Source organism: Colletotrichum higginsianum, chromosome 2, assembly GCF_001672515.1.
Source record: "Colletotrichum higginsianum IMI 349063 chromosome 2, whole genome shotgun sequence".
NCBI lineage: Eukaryota > Fungi > Ascomycota > Sordariomycetes > Glomerellales > Glomerellaceae > Colletotrichum > Colletotrichum higginsianum.
In genome coordinates this window covers 1,656,827-1,676,071 of record NC_030955.1, presented here as the reverse complement: position 1 = coordinate 1,676,071, position 19,245 = coordinate 1,656,827, and the positions used below count along the sequence as shown (strand labels likewise).

Sequence of the window (19,245 nt, the reverse complement as noted above, 5' to 3'; positions counted from 1 at the left end):
TTTCGTGGGGACGGGAGATGAATGGCTTGCGACACGGTGCCGGAGATTGGTGGGGGATGATTGAGGAATCGAGGCCGATGGGCCGGTCCTTTTCGATGGCTCGCCGTCTCGGAGGGGGAAGATCTGGTCGTTCCTTTAGGGAGTCGTCGTTCTTCGTTCGTCTGTCGGAGGGAAGGGGGTGGGTGTCTGATGCTCAAGAGCCGTAGGATCCTCAACTGTCGACAGACGTTCAACTGCCAGGGAAATTTTGGAGCTACATACTGGGAAATGTGGAGCGCGCAATCCATTGGGTCACAGCAGTGCGCGCCGGAATTTCCCAGGCGTACCCCCTGGCCCTGAGGCTTCTGCCGCCGCGCTTGTTCCGACTTCTGAACGACCACACACACACCCACCCAGCTAGGTCTCCACAGCACCTGCAGCCCATTCGCCCCGCGGAACCTGCACCACCGTCCGTCTGTCTGACTGTCTGTCGCTGGCTGGCTGGCTGGCCACTTTAGCGGGAATTCGGTGAGAGGCGCACCTGCGAGAGCTTCAGTCGCAACCTATCGAACCCCGTCCCCATACGATATCCTATTCTACGACGGCCTACGAACATTTTACAATCTGTACCGTGTCACCACGTTCCGTCAAACACTGAAAAGAGCCGCAACCATCCTCCCGAACCAGCCAGCCGACCAGCGACCAAGCGTCCACCCCTTCCAATCGAATCAATTCACATACACACACACACATGTCGCGCCGTTGAAAGTGAGGAAGGAAAGACAATGTCGTATTACTTCGCCATCGTCGGCACGCAGGACAATCCTCTCTTCGAGTACGAGTTCGGCACCTCCAAGCAGGGTGGCGACGGCCAGTCGCGCTTCAACGAGCAGATCCGTCACCTGAATCAGTTCATCCTGCATAGTAGCCTGGACATCGTCGAGGAGGTGCAGTGGGCGCAGGGGCAGATGTAATTCACTCCCTTCCCCAAGCCCCCTTCCCTTCCTATTGTCATACGTCTGCGTCGCTTCTGCTCGCAGCGACTTCCATCGCACTCTGACAACACCTGATGGGGAGGGGTCAATCCTTTGCGCCCGAGTACACATGCTAATGCGCGAGATGACATTCCACGTACAGGTACCTCAAGATCGTGGATAAGTTCTTCAACAACTACGTCTCGTGTTTCGTCACAGCCGGCAATATCAAATTCCTGCTTCTGCACCAGCCCTCGGCGCCGTCGAGCACGCCGTCATCGCGGTCGTCGACGGCCATCGGCGCCAATCCCACGAGCCCCGCGACCGAGGAGGCCATCAAGAATTTCTTCCAGGAGGTATACGAGAACTGGGTTAAGGCTATCATGAGCCCGTTTTACAGGGTAAACATGGAGATCAAGAGCCCCGTGTTTCGGTCACGAGTGGCGGCGGCCGGAAGGAAATACTTGTGAGGATAAGCGGGCTGTTGGCCATAATTGGCGACGTTCATCTCGCCAATCCTGGAGTTGCTCTTCAGGCCCATTCAACAAAAGACACGTGTCACGACTCAAACAGGTTGTTTTGACATTCAAGCTGATATGTTCAAGTCACCATTTCGGTGTTTCCATTGCAAACAAGCGTCTGCCTGTAAGACGCCTAGAGTACTATCATTCCCCGAGTCTCGTGATCCCCAACGCCGTAAACCAACGTGATTGTATCCGTATTCCCATTACCAGTTGAGAGAAAAGACCAATGAACCATCATCCACCACGGCTTTGACTTTAAGCAGCCTGGATACCACGGCGCCATGGAATCCAAACCGTTCGAAGGCAAAAAGCCAGCGATGGTGTCGAAAGCGAGCAAGCGGCTCGCTTAACCACCGAAACCGTACAGGGTGCGGCCCTGGCGCTTGAGTGCGTAGACAACATCCAGAGAGGTGACAGTCTTGCGCTTGGCGTGCTCAGTGTAGGTGACGGCGTCACGAATAACACCCTCGAGGAAGGACTTGAGGACACCGCGGGTCTCCTCGTAGATCACTGAAGGGAATTAAGTTAGTACTTGGTTGGCATAGGGAACGGTGTACTATTAGAAACTTACTGGCAGAGATACGCTTGACACCGCCACGACGAGCGAGACGGCGAATAGCGGGCTTGGTGATACCCTGGATGTTGTCACGCAAAATCTTGCGGTGACGCTTGGCGCCGCCCTTGCCGAGACCCTTGCCGCCCTTGCCGCCTGTGAGATGTTAGAATGATGGAACCGAAAGATGTTGTCAAGGTGTCGCAATAATATGTGAAGACAGAACGCGCGGTTCAAGAGTCGCGTTTGGGCAAGACGCGCTCCTAAACAGTAGACGCATGCCGAAGGACCCCCGCTTATTAAACCGCGGGGTCGACGACACGGTCCAGGAACGCGAAAGCATCGTGAAAGGAAATGGATAAATATGAACTCTTGAGTACTTACGTCCAGTCATTGTGAGGTTGTTTGAAGTGAGTGATTTCTAAGTGGATGGGAATAGCCGCGTCGTTGATGACGTTTGTTGTGGTTGGAAGTGGTGATGGATACGTTTGCTTGGGTGTAGTAAAAGGGAAGAGTGGGAATGGGGAAGAGAAGGAGAGCAAGAGGGGGAGAAATAAATAAGGCGGTGCTGCAAGTCCGGGGGGACTGTTACTGATTGTGTGGTGCGCCGTAGAAGGTCAGATCAGTACGCTAGTCCCGATCTGGCGAGTGCATCGATTTCTCAAAAATAGCGAAACGGGAAGGCCCCTATTTTTTCTGACGGCTTTTGGCAAGTCACTTTCGTCTCGCAATGTGCTCTTCTGGAGTGTGAGCAAGCGCGCTTTCTGTGTTGTGAACTCCGACTGGGTGGGGGCGGTACGTGCGCGGCTTTGTATTTTCTAGGGCAGCCAAGGAAAAGTACCCATTTAACCAACTAGCACCATTTTTGAGCATGGGTGTGTGTTGACTGCCCAGCTGCCCCAAAGCAGGACAATTCTGACTGGCCCGAGCTCTCCCTCCAACACGGTACGGGGTACCTATGTACATCATCCACGGTCTCTTTTTCCTGTCACGCGTCAGGTAAGTGCCCGTCCCGCCCTCCCGTAAGACGACAGCCCGAATTTTGATTGGCTGATTCAATTCATCCTCGTCAGCGGGAGTTCATGCAAAGTGCTAAAAGCCAAGAGAGGGCGCCGGTCCCACAGATCACCTTCCGTCTGCCGGTTCGTGTTACGGTTCTGGAGACCATTCTCCCTTTCAGACCAGCTACCTTCATCCCATCTGTGGGTAGAGACAAGGCTGATTATCTCTTAAGTCTGGCCGATGACGGCGTTGATGGTCTTAGTTCACTATCCAGGACTACGATCCAAATCAAGTCCACGTGGCTCGTACAGTATTTCCATTCGACTGCATCTGACTCAAAATGAGGATGACGGCATCATCGCCTCTTGAAGTAAAGATGTCTCCTGGGTAGGGAGGGTCATGAGAGAGATCCGGACCCGAAGCCTACTGCTGGAGCATGTTGGCCCTGAACATGCCCGCAAACATTTTGACATAACGAAGACGAGTCGATTTGTCGGCTTCCGTTGACGAGGGACATGAGGCTCTTGTCGACACCTGTGCCTATGTATGTCTGTCAATTGGGCGGGGGCGTCAGTGAGCAGCTCCGCCCACTCGTGTTTTCGTTTATGCTGCATCACGTCCCGTCTTGATCGTCAGTGGAAAGCCGGCAAGGTTGGGCGATGCATTGCTTTTCATAACAAGCTATTCACCGTAATCACTGCTGTGGCGCCGAGTAGGACGCTAACATACAACAACAACAACAACAACAAGGCCGACCTTCGCGCCCTTCCCAAGCCAATATTCTTCCCCTGCTTTGCTTTCCTAAACGCCGATGCCATGCAGCATGCCAACAAACGTGTATCCATGCCATCGTGGTGCTTTACCATGCCCAAAACCGAGCCTGACCAACTTGCTTTCGTCTCGTCATACGTTACCGGACTCGTCTTGATTTCTCACAACATCCCCAGAAAATGCAAGCGCCATCCCCTGCAAGCGACAATGGCATCAAGCAGCCGTCGCGCTCTTGCCATTGTCGCGCTACGTCATCATGGAGTCTTCTATGCCCATATCATCTTCGAGACTCTCAATGGCGTCCTTGATCGACTGGCTGGCCTGCACGAGGTGTTAGCCGAACAGCTCACCCCGTACCTCACAACATCTCTTACCTTTGGGTCCAGAGCGAGCGCATTGCTGAAGGCGCGCACCGCCATTTGCTTCTCGTTGATGTTTCTGTACAACTTGCCCAGAAGGAAGTGCACCATGGCCTCGTTGGGGGCCGTGTCCTTCAAGATAAGCAGCTCCTTCTCTGCAAGATCAATCTTGCCAAGACTCATCAAGGCGCGCGCCTTCTTGTAACGAACAACGGTCGCCCGAGGCGCCAAGTCTGTGGCCTTGCTGTAGAACTGCAATGCGGCCATCATCTGCTTCTGCCCCTCGAGGATGACTCCAATGCGGCAAATGAGGATGGCATTGTTCGGGTTGATGTCGGAGGCCGTGTGGAAATGCACGTATGCCTTTTCGTGGTTGCCGAGCTTCTCAAAGACCTGGCCTATGCCATAGTAAGCGTTGTAGTGTCGCCGGTCGGCCGCGACAGCCTTGCGGAAGGCGCCGAGAGCCTTTTCGTATTCTTCATTTGCGACGTGCTCGTGGCCTTGCAGAGTAAAGGCGTATGCGAACTTGGGGTTGAGCTGCGTCGCGCGCTTGAAGCAGCGTAGTGCCAGTTCGTGCTCTCGTGCCAGCGACCAGGCGTTACCCAGGGCACACCATGCTTGTGGTGACGTCCAGTCGGCATCCACGAGCTCATGGGCGAGGAAGGAGAGATCTGTCTCGCGCTTGAGGTGCCACAGGATGGTCGAGTATATCTCCATGTCCTCCATCCGGGTGGGTGCCAGTACGCGTAATTTTCTGAAGTATTTCTCAGCGTCCTGGTAGGCGGCTTGTTCGTGATGTGCCCGTCCCATCTGTGCTAGAACCCAGGGGGTATCTTGCTGGCTCCTCGGCAGCGAGGCATACGTTTGCAGCGCCTCCTGGCAGCGGAACGCCTTGAACGAGTAATAACCAGATGCGAACTTCTTCATCAGCTCCATCACCCATCTTAGAGCCTCCTCGATTCTGGCGTGGTCTGGCTCAGGAGGAGCGCCTTTCGGCGCTGCGTGCTGTACAGCGTGAGAGTCCCTCACTCGAGCACTTTCGGCATGGTCGACATCCATACCATTGTCTTCGACGGGCTTGCGGTTGCCGCTCACAACCCTCCCGACGCTGGAGCCACTGGAACCAGGACGCATTATTCGAGAAATCTGGGGCCTAGCCTTCTTCAGCTCGCGACCAGCAGTGGCGCCGATGGTAGCGGCGCCCGAGTTGGACTTCATGATCGAGGGCTTGTTAAACATGTTGAGCCTCGCGCTTCTCCGTTGGGTGGGCGCACTCGCTTCTTCCGAGAGTTGACGGGAAACAGGATGCCCGGACACCGTCCGTTTCCGTTCTGTAGGCGCCACTGTCGATCGTAGGGCTCCGGTGCCAGTGCCTGTGTCGGAATGCAGCTCCACGGACTGCTGTTGCTCTTTATCCTGACTTCTGGTGCTTCTCTTAGCGCCGCCCAGCTTGTAGCTCATCTTCGGCGGAGCTTCAAGGAAGCCGGGGTCGACGGCCTGGGCCGTCCTCGTCCTGCGTGGCGGTGCTTGTGGTGGTTCGGCGACGCCTAGTGTCGAGCGCACGGTCGGCACTTCGGGCATGGACACCGGCCCCGTGGGGGTTTCCAAGAGATCTAGGTCCCCATTGCTCGTGGCAGGCGGTGCCAACCTTGACCTTGCGGCAGTGATCTTGGACATGAAGTCGTTCTCTTCAGCCTCGGCAGAAAACATGTTGGCGCTGTAGGGCATGTCCTGGTAGGTGGAGGAACGGTGGAGGTTGAAGGGGTCGGACGAGTCCATTGGGGGGCGCACCGAGGGCCTCTTGGGCTCAAAAGAGTTGGCCGTGCCGTCCTTGGACTCATATGACGGTGTCGCGACCTCTGATTCGAACGAGTGAACGAGAGGGTCGGTGACCTGGAAAATGTTGGGTACGCGCAGCTTCACACCCATATCGCAGAGGGCCTGGAAGGCGTCCCACATGAAAGGGTTTACCCTCACTGCGTTCTCGAAACACTCAATGGCTCTCCGCTTGTCATCGAAGGCCCGGTAAAGCTTGCCGAGCAGACAAAGAACAGCAGCCTCGTCGGGATATAATGAACGAGTCGAGGTGGTGTGTTTGCCCAAGTTCATCTTGCCAGCCCACTTCTCCCGCGCCTTTTCCAGGGCGTTAATGCCATCCTTGTATCGTTCCATCTTCATACACGCGTGGGCAAAGACCCAGGCGGCGCCGAGATTGGACCCCCGGGAGGCGGATGGCCTGCTGACTTCAAAGGCGGTCCTGTGGTCGCCGAGACGGAGGTGACAGAGTGACAAGAGGTGTGCAGACTCGCTCGACTTGGGATCTTGGGCGCTTAGCCTCTCGGCGAAGAAGAGGGCACTCTCGTAGGCATTGTTGTCGACATGGTAGTAGACGACCTGGCGGAGCAACCCTGTGATGGCGGCACTCGTAGGCGCCATATTGAAGACGTGGCGGAGAGAGGCAGGGCGGGTGGACGGAGGGGTGTTAACGTCGAGGACAGTTTGTGGCCATGGGATCTCGCGTTGGGGTTGTGGCGGTGGGAAGGCTGGGGAGTCGCGGAGCCTAGCCCTGGTCGGCGAGAGCACTCGGGGTGCAGCTGCGAGAATTGGAAGACCTCGAGAGGCGTTGGTCCAGCTCTTCGGAGCTTGGGTATGGCAATCTGTGTAGCGCACGAAAAGTTGCGTCGGTGAATTTCGAGGTGGGCTGTCGCGAGAAGCCTGAGGCCGAGAGCAACAAGGGAAGAAGACGGATGGAATAGTGCAAGGCGCGTTTTGCACCGGCTGGTTGAAGGAAGGTTATTAGCAATTAAGAGAGTAACAGCAAGTGAACGCCGTCGGTCGAATGGATTCCAAAAATGCTGCAAGAAGCGACGGTGAGGTTCGTAAGGTCGTTCCGGTACAATGGGTTCCTTTTTTTTTCTTCCCTTCCTCTCCTAAGCCGATAGGTACTGTTGCTGTTGCGCGCCTGTCGGGGCGGGCGTAGAAGGACGTTCGTTGCGTGGTGGGTCCCGGTGTTTGTATTGTTTGGGTTTCCCCGGCGAACAACAGAGAAACGTTTCGATGACAAGATTCCCCTCTTCCTCAGCACTTCAACAAAGTCGAACGTTCAGCAGCGTCGGCTTCTTTTAGTACCATAAAGGCACATTCGCCGTTCGTTATAACTGCCTAAACAGGGAATGTCGAAGAAGCGCTACGCAACAGAATGCAGTGAACATTACACACACAGACGCGGCACGTGCAACAAGGTCCGGGGAAAAAACGAACGTAAAGGATGAAAGAGAGAAGACGGAGGTGAGAGGAGGGGCCGGAGGTGACCAGGACCAGGACCAGGACCAGGACGGGAAATGGGAGGGAGAGAGGAAAAGAAGGGAAGCGCGTGAAAGTAAGTACTGCGAAGTGGCAGACGAATAGAAGCTTGTCCTACTCGGTCTTTGGTGAGGGACGGCCCCAAAAGGCAACAGAAAGCCGTTGGTTAGTTAGCCGAAGTCGGGCGCGGTCAGTTGTGCACTTTGCGCGGAATGGCAGGAGGAGGGGGAAAAGAGAGAGAAAGGCGTTCAAGACCGGCCAGATCCATGGCTGATGTTCCCTTAGACGCTATGTACCCATCTAAGGCGACCTCGCGCCTGGTGTTTGGACGCTACAGGCCTGATTGGCTCGCGAGATACCTCAGCGACCATCGTCACCTTCCATTGCCCAAGCAACGCAGCCCGCCCCCCAGGATAAAGCCAGAAGCAGAAGCAGAAGCGCCCAGCGTCAGCAACCGCCACCTCATTTCCTGCCTGCCAGTGCCAGCCCCCTGCCCTACCTACCCGTTGCGCTGGTACGTGCAACATAGGAGCACCCGCCACCTTTCTCTATCTCTCCACCTTTATTATCGACGCCCGTCTGTTCACATCCGTTGGACCCCCGCGCGCGCTTAAGCCACAAACCACCACTCGACCTCAACCACTTCTTTGGTATTTCGTCACTTTCAGCCTCAAATTCCAGTCTGGCCGCAATCTGTCTTTAACTCACAGAAACGTCCCGTCCCCGAACAAGCTCGGAGCCCGGCGCCACCAAGTAATCACTACAGCTCATTCGCACGCATTCCCCTCAGGACGAACACCGGAAACCATGGCGCAAAAGGCAAAGAAGGACAGGGCGAAATCCAACGCCGCCGCTCTGAACAACCTCCATATCGGCTCTGCCATCGTCAACATCGGCTTCCTCATTTTCCACTTCTTCGTCAGGTCGCGCTCCCTCTTCTGGTTCTTCCTGCTCTCCGCCCCAGCCCTGATCTGCGAGTTCGTCCTAGAGAACGCCGGTCGCCCCAAGTATGACGCCGCCGGTGGCCTCAAGACCTCGGGAGAAGACCTCGCCGCCGCCGGCCTGACCGACTACATGTTCGACGTCGTCTGGGTCACGTGGGCATCCGTCGTCCTGGTTGTTTTATTCGGCAATTGGGCTTGGATCTTGTGGCTCTGCGTTCCCGCCTACGGCGCTTACGCCGGCGTCGGTTTACTTGGCGCTGGCAAGCGGATGGCTCAGATGGGCGGTGCTGCCAACACCCAAGAGCCTGCTCCGCCCGTTAACAGGAGGCAGCGCCGGGCCGCATAAGCTCCGTCACGAAACGCGGCGCACGAGACACGGCAGACGAGGCAATTTGTCTAATTGGTGTCTATCGATACCGTATTTCTTCAAGCTTGTCTATGCCACGGCTTCTCTTCGGTCCACTTCTGGATGACTTCGGCATCTACATCTCGCACCAGCACGTGGATATGCTCGAGCGCCCGGACACTCTGCAACGCGACCCAGTTCTTGAACCAGACGACTTGTCCCGCTCCGCCCTCGCCGAGGCTTTGAACAAAGTACCTATCGATGAAGTGGTGCACAGTACGCCTGCTCGCTGGCGTCATATCTCCCGTCTCGGCGTCTGTCGGGATGATGGTGCGCGACCAGACGACGATATGGGTGATGCCCGGATCGAGGCCGTACGGCCAGTCATTGACGAGAACCCGGTAGTCCGATGGGTCCTCAAACGGGACCAGAGACTTCGGGGTGAATGGGGGAGCGCCCCATGGCTTGGGCAGGCGGTTCGCGAGGAGGTATTTGGTCATGGAGCCATACTCGGCCTTGGTTTCGGCCGTCCATTTCATGTATCGACGCAAGTCTGACGGCTTCCTCTTCAGGACCTCCAGCTTGTTCGTCTCTGGTGTCGTGATTAGATAACCGAAAAAGATGCCAACGCATACAGAACCCGGGACAGCACGTCTTCTTACCGATAATCTCTTTGAGCTCCTCCCAGCCGTGTTTCTTGAACTCCTCGTCCGTCTGTGAGAGGGCCCACTTGTCGACATCCGTCAGCGGGAAAGGCGCATCTTCTACTGGAACATCACCCATTGCGGATTATGGATACGTAGACGGGATTACTGCAAAGAGTCTCTGAAAGTTGGTGGTTGGAAGCTGTGTTCTCACTTAGGGGCAGAAGATTGCCGAAACGTGTTAAGCGTGCCACGAAGTCGAATGATTGGTGATTGAGCAGCGACTTGCAGCGGAAGATCAGCGGTCCGACTTCCCTATCCGGCCCCTCCCAGGACATCCGCCCCAGCGTCTATCTGTTCCCCGGATGTATTACACGCGCGAGTTCATCCTCGTCGAGGGCATCATCGCTTCCAATTGAAAAAACGGTTCCATTTTTGGCCATATTTGGCAAATGTGTGCAATGGCCCGCGCATAGCATCGAGCGGTGGAAGGAGGTCAAGTCGGAACCCCCGGGAAGGCAATTTCGGCCCCGGGTGACTTCGGTAGGCGAGGACCACTCGACCACTGCCATCCAGCGCCAAACAATAAAGTACGGGGGGACCTAGAGCCTGATAAAGACTCGCTAACCTCGTCAACAGAGTTCGTCCACCAACAAATAAGACTTCACAGGCACACCTACTTTTCGAGGTTTTTCATAATACAACCGCATACAAAACCAGAACCCGTCATGAAGGGCCCCGGGGAAGCGGACGCAGCGTCGCATCCGTACTACCCCGTGAACGCAGCGTTGCCGCACTACGCTGCCAACGAGACCCCCCTTGTCAAGCTACTTGTCACCTTCGCAGCCACCATCGCCAGCGTCGTCGTCGTCACCGTCGTGGCCGCCAGGAGGACCCATACCAAGATGGCTTTCTTAGATCAGCTCAGCGTAGCTTGGTTCGCGTTATGTGGGCGACTTCAATCCGCCTCGCCCTCCGACGTCGGCTAACGAAATTCCGTGTCCCTGCAGGCGGATTTCTGCACTGCGTCTTCGAGGGTGAGATAAATTCCCGCCCTGGGACGCCGCTCCGTTTGATTACACTCTTAACAAAGTCTCTATCCAGGGTACTTCGTCTGGAACCACCGGCGTCTCGCGGGGATGCAGACGCTCTTTGCCCAACTCTGGAAGGAGTACGCACTCTCCGACTCGCGCTACCTGACCTCGGATCCGTTCATGCTTTGTGTCGAGTCCTTCACGGTCGTAGGCCTCGCGCCCCTTTCCTACTGCGAACGGTTCCGAGGCTGACACGTGCTTCAGGTTATATGGGGGCCCCTCTGCTGGGCCATTGTCGTCGCCCTCGCCCGGGGAAGCCATATGCGCCATCCCCTGCAGATCGTCATGTGTGTCGGGCACCTGTACGGCGTCGTACTCTACTACTCGACCAGCTTGGCCGAGCTCTACATCACTGGCGTCTCGCACAGTAGGAGCGAATTCTTGTACTTCTGGGTCTACTACGTCGGCTTCAACGCCCCTTGGGTTGTGGTTCCCGCCAGTATGTCAACCTCCTTCCACCCATGCGCCTTTGAGTCGCCTTCGTCATCTACTCAGATGTTGACACGCTCTAGTACTTCTCTTCCAGAGCGTAAAGCAAATAAAGAACCGTCTCGACGACTGTGACGCCAATGCGGATCCGGTAACTATGGATAAGGCAGCGGCGGTCACACAATGAGTTTACGCTACCATGATCGGTGCTGCAGCCCTGTTCTCCAAAACAGACCGGTGCTCTCTTGACTTGCTTCCCCAAGGACCGTAAGTGAGCTTAAACGTAGTTCAATGTCCAATAACAAGGTGGTGAACAGATAGTGGTGAGATTGCGGCGGACAGAATGTGGAAGTGGGCCCTCAAGGCGGCTTCATAGTGTGTGGTATTGGGGGGACTGGACAAGCAAAGTCTCATAGCGCAGTCGACCAAACCCCCCGGCCAGCACAAAAACAAACAAAAAAGCCTCCCATGACTTCAAGGCTATTCACAGTAAGCCCGCAGATGGCGCTGAGAAGACTTGCCTCCGAAACGCACGCAATCACCGCAACATACCTGGCGCATTCTTAGGTGTGTCCGAAGACTGATGTACGGGGCTCCGAAGGGATTCTGTCCCCGTTTTCTCAGGCAGAGGCCGCCAGCCGCCTTGTTGTGTGCCTTGTTAGAGAAACAGAATTTGGAGCAAAAGAACCGGCCACCCTCCCGTGGTCCTTGAAGAGAGGGCGATGTTGTTGCCAACGTCGTGTGGCCGAAGGGCAAACTCGGTCTTCCCTGACCTTCGTCCAAAGATTTCGTCCACGTAATACTACCTCTGAGCGCGAAGCAGACTCCAGGCTGAACCCTGAGATCTTCGTAGATGTATGTTTTGCCCGCAATCAAGGCGGCGTGAAGGATGCTTGGGTGGCGCTCGAGATCATGTCGGCTCAGCTACTCTCCTTCTCAACAGCGCAGTCCAGTCAGGCAGGAGGCTGTTTGTCCTAACCAACCCTTCCCTTCATCATGTTTACTATCATACCGCATACACTACGCGTACAAATGCCCGGCTAGTCTAACCTTGTATATTCCGCAGTCTTCTTGCGCGGGACAGAAGCCGACCTGCCGGCCTAGAGTCCATGAGGCCGCTGTGCTGAAGGAGTAGACACCCCAAGATCTCATCTTCTCTGGTCACCTCGAACCACATTCCCTCTTGCAAATTGGTTCTTTATCGCACGACAGAAGCCATAGACGGATTTCCACTACATGTAATCCTACACATGAAAACCACTCATCTTCATTCGGTACCTATGTAACTCTCTCTGCAGGATGCCAGAATTTGCACCTCTCTCAAAGCTGCCTCTCTTCCCCCCTCAAATCATGAATGACCGAGAGACCATTCCTCGGCTTCGTCATTGCTAGCCAGTTAGTCTTCTATTCAACCACAACGCCGCCCAGATGCCCAGATACATGCTATGCCCCATTGGTTTCGGAGCCCTTGACCAAGTTTCCATCGCCACATCCGTCTAGTAAATGCCCTGTGTTCTATACTGGAAGGTATCGTAGCTAGCGAGGGATCAGTTCATGAAAATGTTTGCGTGGCTGTGGTGATCTACTTACAGCCGTGTGTAGTAGCTGCCCAAGGACTTGCCGATCAAGTCTGTCTCCACAAACTGTTCGGCTTCGTCCGCGCTCAGCTGCAGTTGGAATCGTTGGCGGAGATTGTGCGTTGCCTGAGCTACTCCGGCCGAGTAGCAAGGCATATTCGAGTCTCGTCCCATCATGGCCACCAAATCGATAATGTTATCCGCAGACCGCCGCAGGGCTACCACAAGTCAGCGACTGCCGTTAACGCTTCGGAGCAACCAAACTTACCTTGGAAGGCCTGCTTGCAGAGTCTTTTATAGTCTTCGTAATCGTCGGACCCAATACCACCAAGCACCTCAATATACTCTTGCGTGAGTTTGAAAGGCGCAGCCTCAAACCCGACTGATCCCGGCGAGTTGGACAACATGAAGCCAAAGTCGATGTGCACGATATGTCCCTCACTATCGATCAAAACATTGCCGTTGTGTCTATCCTTCAGCTGCAAGATGTAAGATATCATGCTGTATGCAGCGAGTGAGCGTTTGAAAGCATCCACTCCCGCCTTGTACGGCTCGCTGTCCGTCGCCCCAAACGCTTTGACAAAATGGTCCCTGAGTGTAGCAAATCGACGTTTTTGGTTGGGACCCGTCTCCATTGAGAGTGTCAGGCTTCGCTTGATGGAGTGCAACGACACGCCGTTTGTAATCGTCTCGATCAGACCGGAGGATTCTCCTGTAACGAGAATTCGCATGAGCTTGACCCACACATTGACCTTCGCGTCGACCCAGATCTTGTGGCAGACATCGATAAGCTGGCAGGCAAATGCCTCCTGGCGTAAGTCGGCTCCCGTCTTGACGATAACACTGACTAAGTCCCAGTTCTTCATCCAGCCATAAGGCGACGTTTTGCGAATACGCTCCTTCTTTGCTTGCCATGCTTCGCCGAAGACTGCCGCACTAGGATCGTCACGATCGCCCTTGCTCTGAATACCGCCAGTCTTGATATCATTCTCCATCCTCGCGAGTCCAGCACCAGCATTGACCCCTGGTTCAACAGGAGACTCGGCCTCCACATCGGGAGGGTCGGTGCTCGCCACAGCATTTGCTTGCGCGGTCGAGGCCTTTGCAATGATGGTGTCGAAGGTCGGTCCCTGCTCGTCCATGTCGAAGCTCTGCTCCTCCAGACTCTGCATGCTCGCAATGATCTTCGCTCTGATGGCTTGCACTTCATGTCTCGGTCGTTTGCCACTTGTAGCCTCAAGCTGCGCCAGCATCTGTGAAGCGGTTCGCATGTGAGTTGCTAGTGCCGAGAAGTCTGGCTGGTCCACCGAGGCGTTAGCACGTGCAGTGATTGTCATCTTGCGGAGCGGGCCCGGAGGGCTGCTCGATCTCGAAGTAGAGACACCAGAGCTTCGAGGAGTGGTTGTGTCCGAGACAACGCTGGACATTGTAGTGGTGGTGGTGGTGATAACGCTAGGAAGGCGCTGAGGCTGAGCAGGTGGAACCTGTTTCACCTGGTGCTTCTGTAAAGGATCCTCGTCATAAGGCTTGATCAAGGGCGAGCTTCCCAGGTCGCCAGATACCGGCTCGAACACGCTGTCGATGACCAGCTCTGGCGTCTTGGGCACCGTCGTTATGCGCGGCGAGTCTGAAAGGTCAAAGATGCGCCGAGTATGACCTGGGTCGGAGAGGAGAGTGCTTAGGAGCCTTCTGTTGTCTGGCGTGTCCGGATCGAAAGTAAAATCATCTCTCAAAACTTCAACCATGAGAAGATACGGAACCTTCTCCGCGCTATTTAGCACTGTCGACTCTGTTGGGTTTAGGCGCACAATTCGGTGATGTCTGCTTTTCGCCGGAGAACCATCCACCAGGGTAGGGGGGCAGATGACAGGGACGTCAACTTCGGCCGGCAGGTCTTGCGCAATGAGAGCCAGCTCGGCGCGAAGAGCACTGAGACGAGCAGGCTTTGGCACGATGACTAGTCTGTTCGAGATGCCCTCGAGGGCCGTCAGAAACTGCGTCTCACACCTGAAGTAGTGCTGCCGCAACAGTCTCGTCTTCTGCAACGGCGTCAGCTCGGTGGCGGTGGCGCCGCTCTTGAAGTGGTGGGAGTGTCTCCTGCTGAGGGCGTCGCCAAGCCGCGGGGGGAGTCCTGCTGACACAGGAGTTGTCGGTCTTGTGATAGCCAATCTGGGGGATCGTAGTTCTGGAAGCGGCAGCGAAGAGGAGCTGAGACGAGCATCGTCGTTTTTCATGTTGAGATGAGGTGGCAGACGCTTTGCTTCGACCGGCGTCTTAGAACCGGACGAGCCTGATCGTGTCGGTGACGGTTCCGTTGACCGATGGTGCAAGTTGCCCGAAGCGGAACTTGGAAGCACCAGGTCTGGCGCGCTGGAGAGGCGTCCGGCATCTTTCGCACGCTTAGATCTCGAGCTCCCGGCAGTCACGGTGTGGGCCCGCGACACCTGTGTCGTCTTGGGGTTACCTTCTCGAGAATCGGAGATCAGATCGTCAGCGGGCTGAGGCTTTCGAGCCTGTGCCACGGCGAGTGGCCCCGCCCACTGCGGGACGAGGGGGACTGCGATGCTGGCCAGAACGAAGCTCGCCAGGACTGTGACGGGCAGAATGTTCTCCTTGATCTTGTCGTGTCTCGCGGCGTCCGGCAGACCGAACACAATATGCTGCACTTTGTTGTACACCCTCCGACATGTTTGAAAGGCTTTGGATTGAGGATTGGAAGATAAATCGTGGAGGTAGGTCTGGAAGAGCCAAAACGTCTGGGAGCTGGTGAGCAAGGAAGACGAGGGCGCAATAGCGGGGAGGCGACACGAACCAGAAGCGCAGCGGTCACCGACTCTTCGCACAAGTCTAGGAGGAACTCCTCCAGGGCCATGGACTCGTTATCGACGCTGATTATAAGGTGGCATAGCTGCGGCAGGAAGAACTCGATATCCTCGTAGGGGAATTGGCGCAGCTTGTTGCAAAGGACATAGTGAATGCCCACATGGTCGGCGTATCGACTAGATCAAGACAAAAAGTCCAGGGTCAGCAAGGGGTCGGTCCCAACGTCGTGAAAGCGTCGACTGAGATGGTAGCGCAAGCGGCAATGGGCGGGCGCAGTCGGTGAGGGAGGGCTTGCTCACGAAAGGTAAGAGACCGATAGAAAGGGGTTTGAGTTGAAGACGTCGGACTCAAGGAATCGCTTGAGCAGGTCCCACGACATTGGTTACGCCACGGAGGGGGGAAAAGGATGCAAGTGGCAGCGAGGCTCGGTGCCTCATTTGATCATGGACATGAACGGGATTCGCAGTTCGAGGGATGGTTTCGCATGGCGGGAAGCTCGAGAGACTTGGGAGCGTCGATTTGTGTTGTCGAGGACAGCACGCAAGAGAGACTTGGGAGAGACGCCCAGGTACACACGGTGGCCGGTTACTCGATGTAGATAGGTAGCTCTCTCCGCCGCGAATTGGATGGTCGATTTGTCCACTAATGTGAGAGCGTGACTTGGAAGGTGGGAGGAATGCCCCATGCACGACCCGCCGTCTCCCAGCACTAGTGCCTAAAAAATATGGCCAGAAATTAAGGTACGGCGGGCTACCTCAGCGAGCATGACCCTTGGCACTGACGGAGCCACGGCGCACTTCGGACCTTCAAAAAGGGGAGACCAGCCGCAGAGTGCCGGGCCCTAAGGGGCGAGGCCGCGCTAGGACCAATGGGGGCGGCGGCCGAGCCCACGTCTGCGGGGCAACATCGTCTTATGTGCATTCTGGACGTTAGTACATAAGCTCAACAAGAGATCAGAGTGAGAGAGAAAGTGGGAGAGAGGGGGGGAAGAGGAGCAAGCACGATGGGCGAGAAGTATTGGTTATGACGAAGTGTTTTCCGGTTAGATATTGTGGGATATGACGGTGTGCAGAGCAGAGTATTGCAAATGTGAAGAGCTTGGGTCAGTGGAAGTGAGTTTCAGATGAGACGCCTCCAGTAAAGGTGGTTGATGAGGTTGAAATGTGGAAACAATGAAAAGTGTTCTCATTCTAAAATAAAATAAAATCGGTATGAATGCAAGTCCAACGGCAGGCTCAATGTGCATACAAGTAAGACAAGCCGTCCACGGTATGCAAGTCGAGGAAGCAGCGCTTGGTTCCTCTCGTGCCGTGCCGTGCCGTTTACCATGTGTCCCTCCCAAGTGACATGTAGACGGGTTTTCCTCCGTCATGTCACCCAACGCCGATGTAGATGCTAGCCAGTCCAACGCCAATCCTCATAACCCTAATCGTATTTCTCATCACTGAAGAAGTCCCAGCCCTGGGCGGGATATGCGAGCTCACGCAACCTTCTTCTTGCGGCCCCCCTTGCCCTTCTTCTTGGTCTCGACTTCCATTTCTTCCTCACTCTCCGACTCGGCCTTGGAGCGGCTGCCCCGCTTCTCTTCATCGCCAACCTTGGCAGCAATGTCGGCCAAGAAGTCATACTGGCCGTCTGTCTCGATGACTTGCTTGAGCATCTGAGCCGTGACTCGCTTCGAGTTCTTCTCCCGGGCGATTTCCGCGCTGCGGCTGACAACGGCGATCATGAACATCTCCAGAGCCTTGCCGACGGCAATGGGGGTCTGCTGGGCGACCTTGCCGACCTCCTCGTCGGCCTGCATGATGCGCTTTATCCTGGCGGTAGGGAATTTTGTGCGGATTGGCGAGGGATCAATTGGGGGCGGCGATGGAGCCGGCTGTGTGTTCTTTCTGGGGGGCATTGTTGCTGGACCCGGTGTTTGTGGCAGGTGTTGCGAGTCTGGGTTGTACGGGATGTCGTACAGTTGAGTTGGTCCACCGTAGGTTTTCAGGTCTAGAAACCCCTGGCTTTGCAGTGGTGGCGGTTGATATTGTTCTTGATGCTTGACGGCGGGCTGGATCCCATATGCACTTTGCGGTGGGTGTTGCGGAGACGGGTGTTGCTGGTGCTGTTGTGGCGGCGAACGCTGGTACCGAGGAGACAGGTACTGCGGTTGGTGCGCGTGCTGTTGGTGCTGTTGGTGTTGGTGGCGGTGGTGGGTTTGCGTTTGTGGCTGATGGGAAGAGAAGACTGATTCGGACTTGATTGCCACTGAAGGCGGGTAGTGGGGCGGCTGTTCCTGTTTGATGTGTACAGGAGTTGAAGACGACTGGTGAGGATGGTAGGCGCGCGGCGAGGGGGAGGAGTATTCATATACCGGCGGTGCAGCGGTTTGCAGCTTGTTCAGGTGTTGCTGGTTGTGCTGCAGATTGTGCAGTGGAGGCGTGGGCGGGGCGGGTGCTGCCGAATAAAAAGAAGAGAGGTCCGGCGACTTTGGTGCGTAGGTGTTAGTGTCCTCCGCCATTTTTTTGATTTTTTCCCCTCTCCCTCTGACCTCTCCGTCCCTACCGTGCTTGCTGGGTCTGCTGGAAAAATCGACGGCCGCTTTTTCCAATTTGTAAGTGGAGGGCGAGTGCACGACAGGGGGCCTTGGCTGGTGCCAAAAAGAAATAAAAATAAAAATGGCCAAGGTAGGTTCCAAGGTAAAATTGGCGGTTGGCGGGGACGGGACTGGATGATTAAGCGAGCAGCAGGGGCTGATTTAAGAACAAAACCCAACCAATTCCCCGTTCACTCTCTTCGTTCGCCCTTGTGTTTGTCTTGTCTCGACGACTTGCGTCTCAACGAGAACAATAAGACTGCAGTGTTTGCGTGATCCCGGCCTAGTCAGGAGAAGTGGTCTGCCTAGTTGCGGGTTTGCTGATCCGGGCGTGCGGTATATAAAATTTGTTTGAACCTGGCGCAGTCCAGGTGTTCGGCAGGCACTGACAAGTCGTTCCAGCGCTACGTGTGCCTGTGAGGCGGGATGGCATGCGTGTCCGGCGGACGAGGGGCCAGTGCGAGATACGGCGGTGACAGTAATTCGAGGCAGCCAATAACTGCCGGAGCTGGCTTGGATTCAAATGCAAGAAGACACAAGAGCAGGTTGTCTTTGAAGCTGCGTGGGTGACTCGTGTAAGACAGCTTGAGCCAGGGTGACGGGCAGGGCTGTATTACAGGAGCACTTTTACAACAGGACAAAGCAGACAGAGACAGACGCGTCTAGGAATACCAACAGGTATGTGATGTTTCCAGGATGCCGGTACAGCTGCTGTAGAAACCCCCAGTTGCAAAGGCCAGCGGGAAGGCGGTTCGCGGCGTGGCAGCACTCCGAGGGACGCCCAACAAAGCGTAGCGAGTTGCAGCGTGCAAGGAGGTAGGACGCCGCTGCCCTCCACGAGGCACTGGAGTGAGAAAGAATAAGGCCCCAGAGAGACTTGACGAGATCGGATGGTCGATGGAGAGGACGCGGCAGCGAAGCAGCCTCAACCAACACTCAACTGGGCTGTTGTCTCGTACTCCGGTCTATGCCGACTGACCACAACGAAGCAGCGTGGTGAGGTAGAAAGATCCAGGCAGCTGGGACCTGTCGCAACGGGCGTTGCCAAGGATGGATGGGTAAATGGTGGCTGATGTGCACAGCGTGGTCGTAAGACAAGTCGCTGTAAAGGACGTGCCAAAGGAAACAGGGAATACCAGAGGCTCAATGTTATGTGAGTTGCGAGTCTGAATCGCTTCCTGCTGAGTCAGGCTTCGAGATCAGGGTGACACTCGATAAGGTTTCGGTGTATTTGGCGAGCTAGGGTGGTCGAGACTGCGGGCTGGGGGTTCGGGGTTCGGTCCCGGAATCGGTGGACGCGCGAGGCAGTCTGGTGTTTGTGGATGCGGGGCAGTGCGGTATT

At 55.7% G+C, this 19,245-nt stretch overlaps 8 protein-coding genes across 8 annotated transcripts; 3 read left to right on the top strand and 5 right to left on the bottom strand.

Annotated features, from left to right (window-relative positions):
* Positions 1-764: 764 nt before the first annotated feature.
* CH63R_02271 (Trafficking protein particle complex subunit 2) lies at positions 765-1,423 on the top strand (the record flags this gene model as incomplete). Its single annotated transcript, XM_018297246.1, has 2 exons — positions 765-949; positions 1,117-1,423. 2 exons carry the CDS (start codon positions 765-767, stop codon positions 1,421-1,423), a joined length of 492 nt encoding a protein of 163 aa, XP_018162062.1.
* A 400-nt stretch (positions 1,424-1,823) lies between these two features.
* On the bottom strand, positions 1,824-2,424 carry CH63R_02270 (Histone H4; the record flags this gene model as incomplete). The annotated part of the gene is made up of 3 exons (XM_018297245.1): positions 1,824-1,987; positions 2,049-2,186; positions 2,415-2,424. 3 exons carry the CDS (start codon positions 2,422-2,424, stop codon positions 1,824-1,826), a joined length of 312 nt encoding a protein of 103 aa, XP_018162061.1.
* A 1,625-nt stretch (positions 2,425-4,049) lies between these two features.
* On the bottom strand, positions 4,050-6,598 carry CH63R_02269 (Tetratricopeptide; the record flags this gene model as incomplete). Its single annotated transcript, XM_018297244.1, has 2 exons — positions 4,050-4,124; positions 4,178-6,598. The coding sequence occupies 2 exons, from the start codon at positions 6,596-6,598 to the stop codon at positions 4,050-4,052; spliced, it is 2,496 nt and encodes an 831-aa protein (XP_018162060.1).
* Positions 6,599-8,272: 1,674 nt separating this feature from the next.
* CH63R_02268 (Duf788 domain-containing protein) lies at positions 8,273-8,755 on the top strand (the record flags this gene model as incomplete). Its single annotated transcript, XM_018297243.1, has 1 exon — positions 8,273-8,755. The coding sequence occupies one exon, from the start codon at positions 8,273-8,275 to the stop codon at positions 8,753-8,755; it is 483 nt and encodes a 160-aa protein (XP_018162059.1).
* Positions 8,756-8,835: 80 nt separating this feature from the next.
* On the bottom strand, positions 8,836-9,538 carry CH63R_02267 (uncharacterized protein; the record flags this gene model as incomplete). The annotated part of the gene is made up of 2 exons (XM_018297242.1): positions 8,836-9,347; positions 9,418-9,538. The coding sequence occupies 2 exons, from the start codon at positions 9,536-9,538 to the stop codon at positions 8,836-8,838; spliced, it is 633 nt and encodes a 210-aa protein (XP_018162058.1).
* A 589-nt stretch (positions 9,539-10,127) lies between these two features.
* Positions 10,128-11,109, top strand: CH63R_02266 (Emopamil binding protein; the record flags this gene model as incomplete). The annotated part of the gene is made up of 5 exons (XM_018297241.1): positions 10,128-10,347; positions 10,410-10,436; positions 10,504-10,640; positions 10,698-10,932; positions 11,006-11,109. The coding sequence occupies 5 exons, from the start codon at positions 10,128-10,130 to the stop codon at positions 11,107-11,109; spliced, it is 723 nt and encodes a 240-aa protein (XP_018162057.1).
* Positions 11,110-12,418: 1,309 nt separating this feature from the next.
* CH63R_02265 (Phosphatidylinositol 3) lies at positions 12,419-15,701 on the bottom strand (the record flags this gene model as incomplete). Its single annotated transcript, XM_018297240.1, has 5 exons — positions 12,419-12,458; positions 12,513-12,717; positions 12,768-15,255; positions 15,312-15,498; positions 15,622-15,701. The coding sequence occupies 5 exons, from the start codon at positions 15,699-15,701 to the stop codon at positions 12,419-12,421; spliced, it is 3,000 nt and encodes a 999-aa protein (XP_018162056.1).
* Positions 15,702-16,802: 1,101 nt separating this feature from the next.
* CH63R_02264 (Histone-like transcription factor and archaeal histone) lies at positions 16,803-17,828 on the bottom strand (the record flags this gene model as incomplete). Its single annotated transcript, XM_018297239.1, has 1 exon — positions 16,803-17,828. One exon carries the CDS (start codon positions 17,826-17,828, stop codon positions 16,803-16,805), a length of 1,026 nt encoding a protein of 341 aa, XP_018162055.1.
* Positions 17,829-19,245: the final 1,417 nt, after the last annotated feature.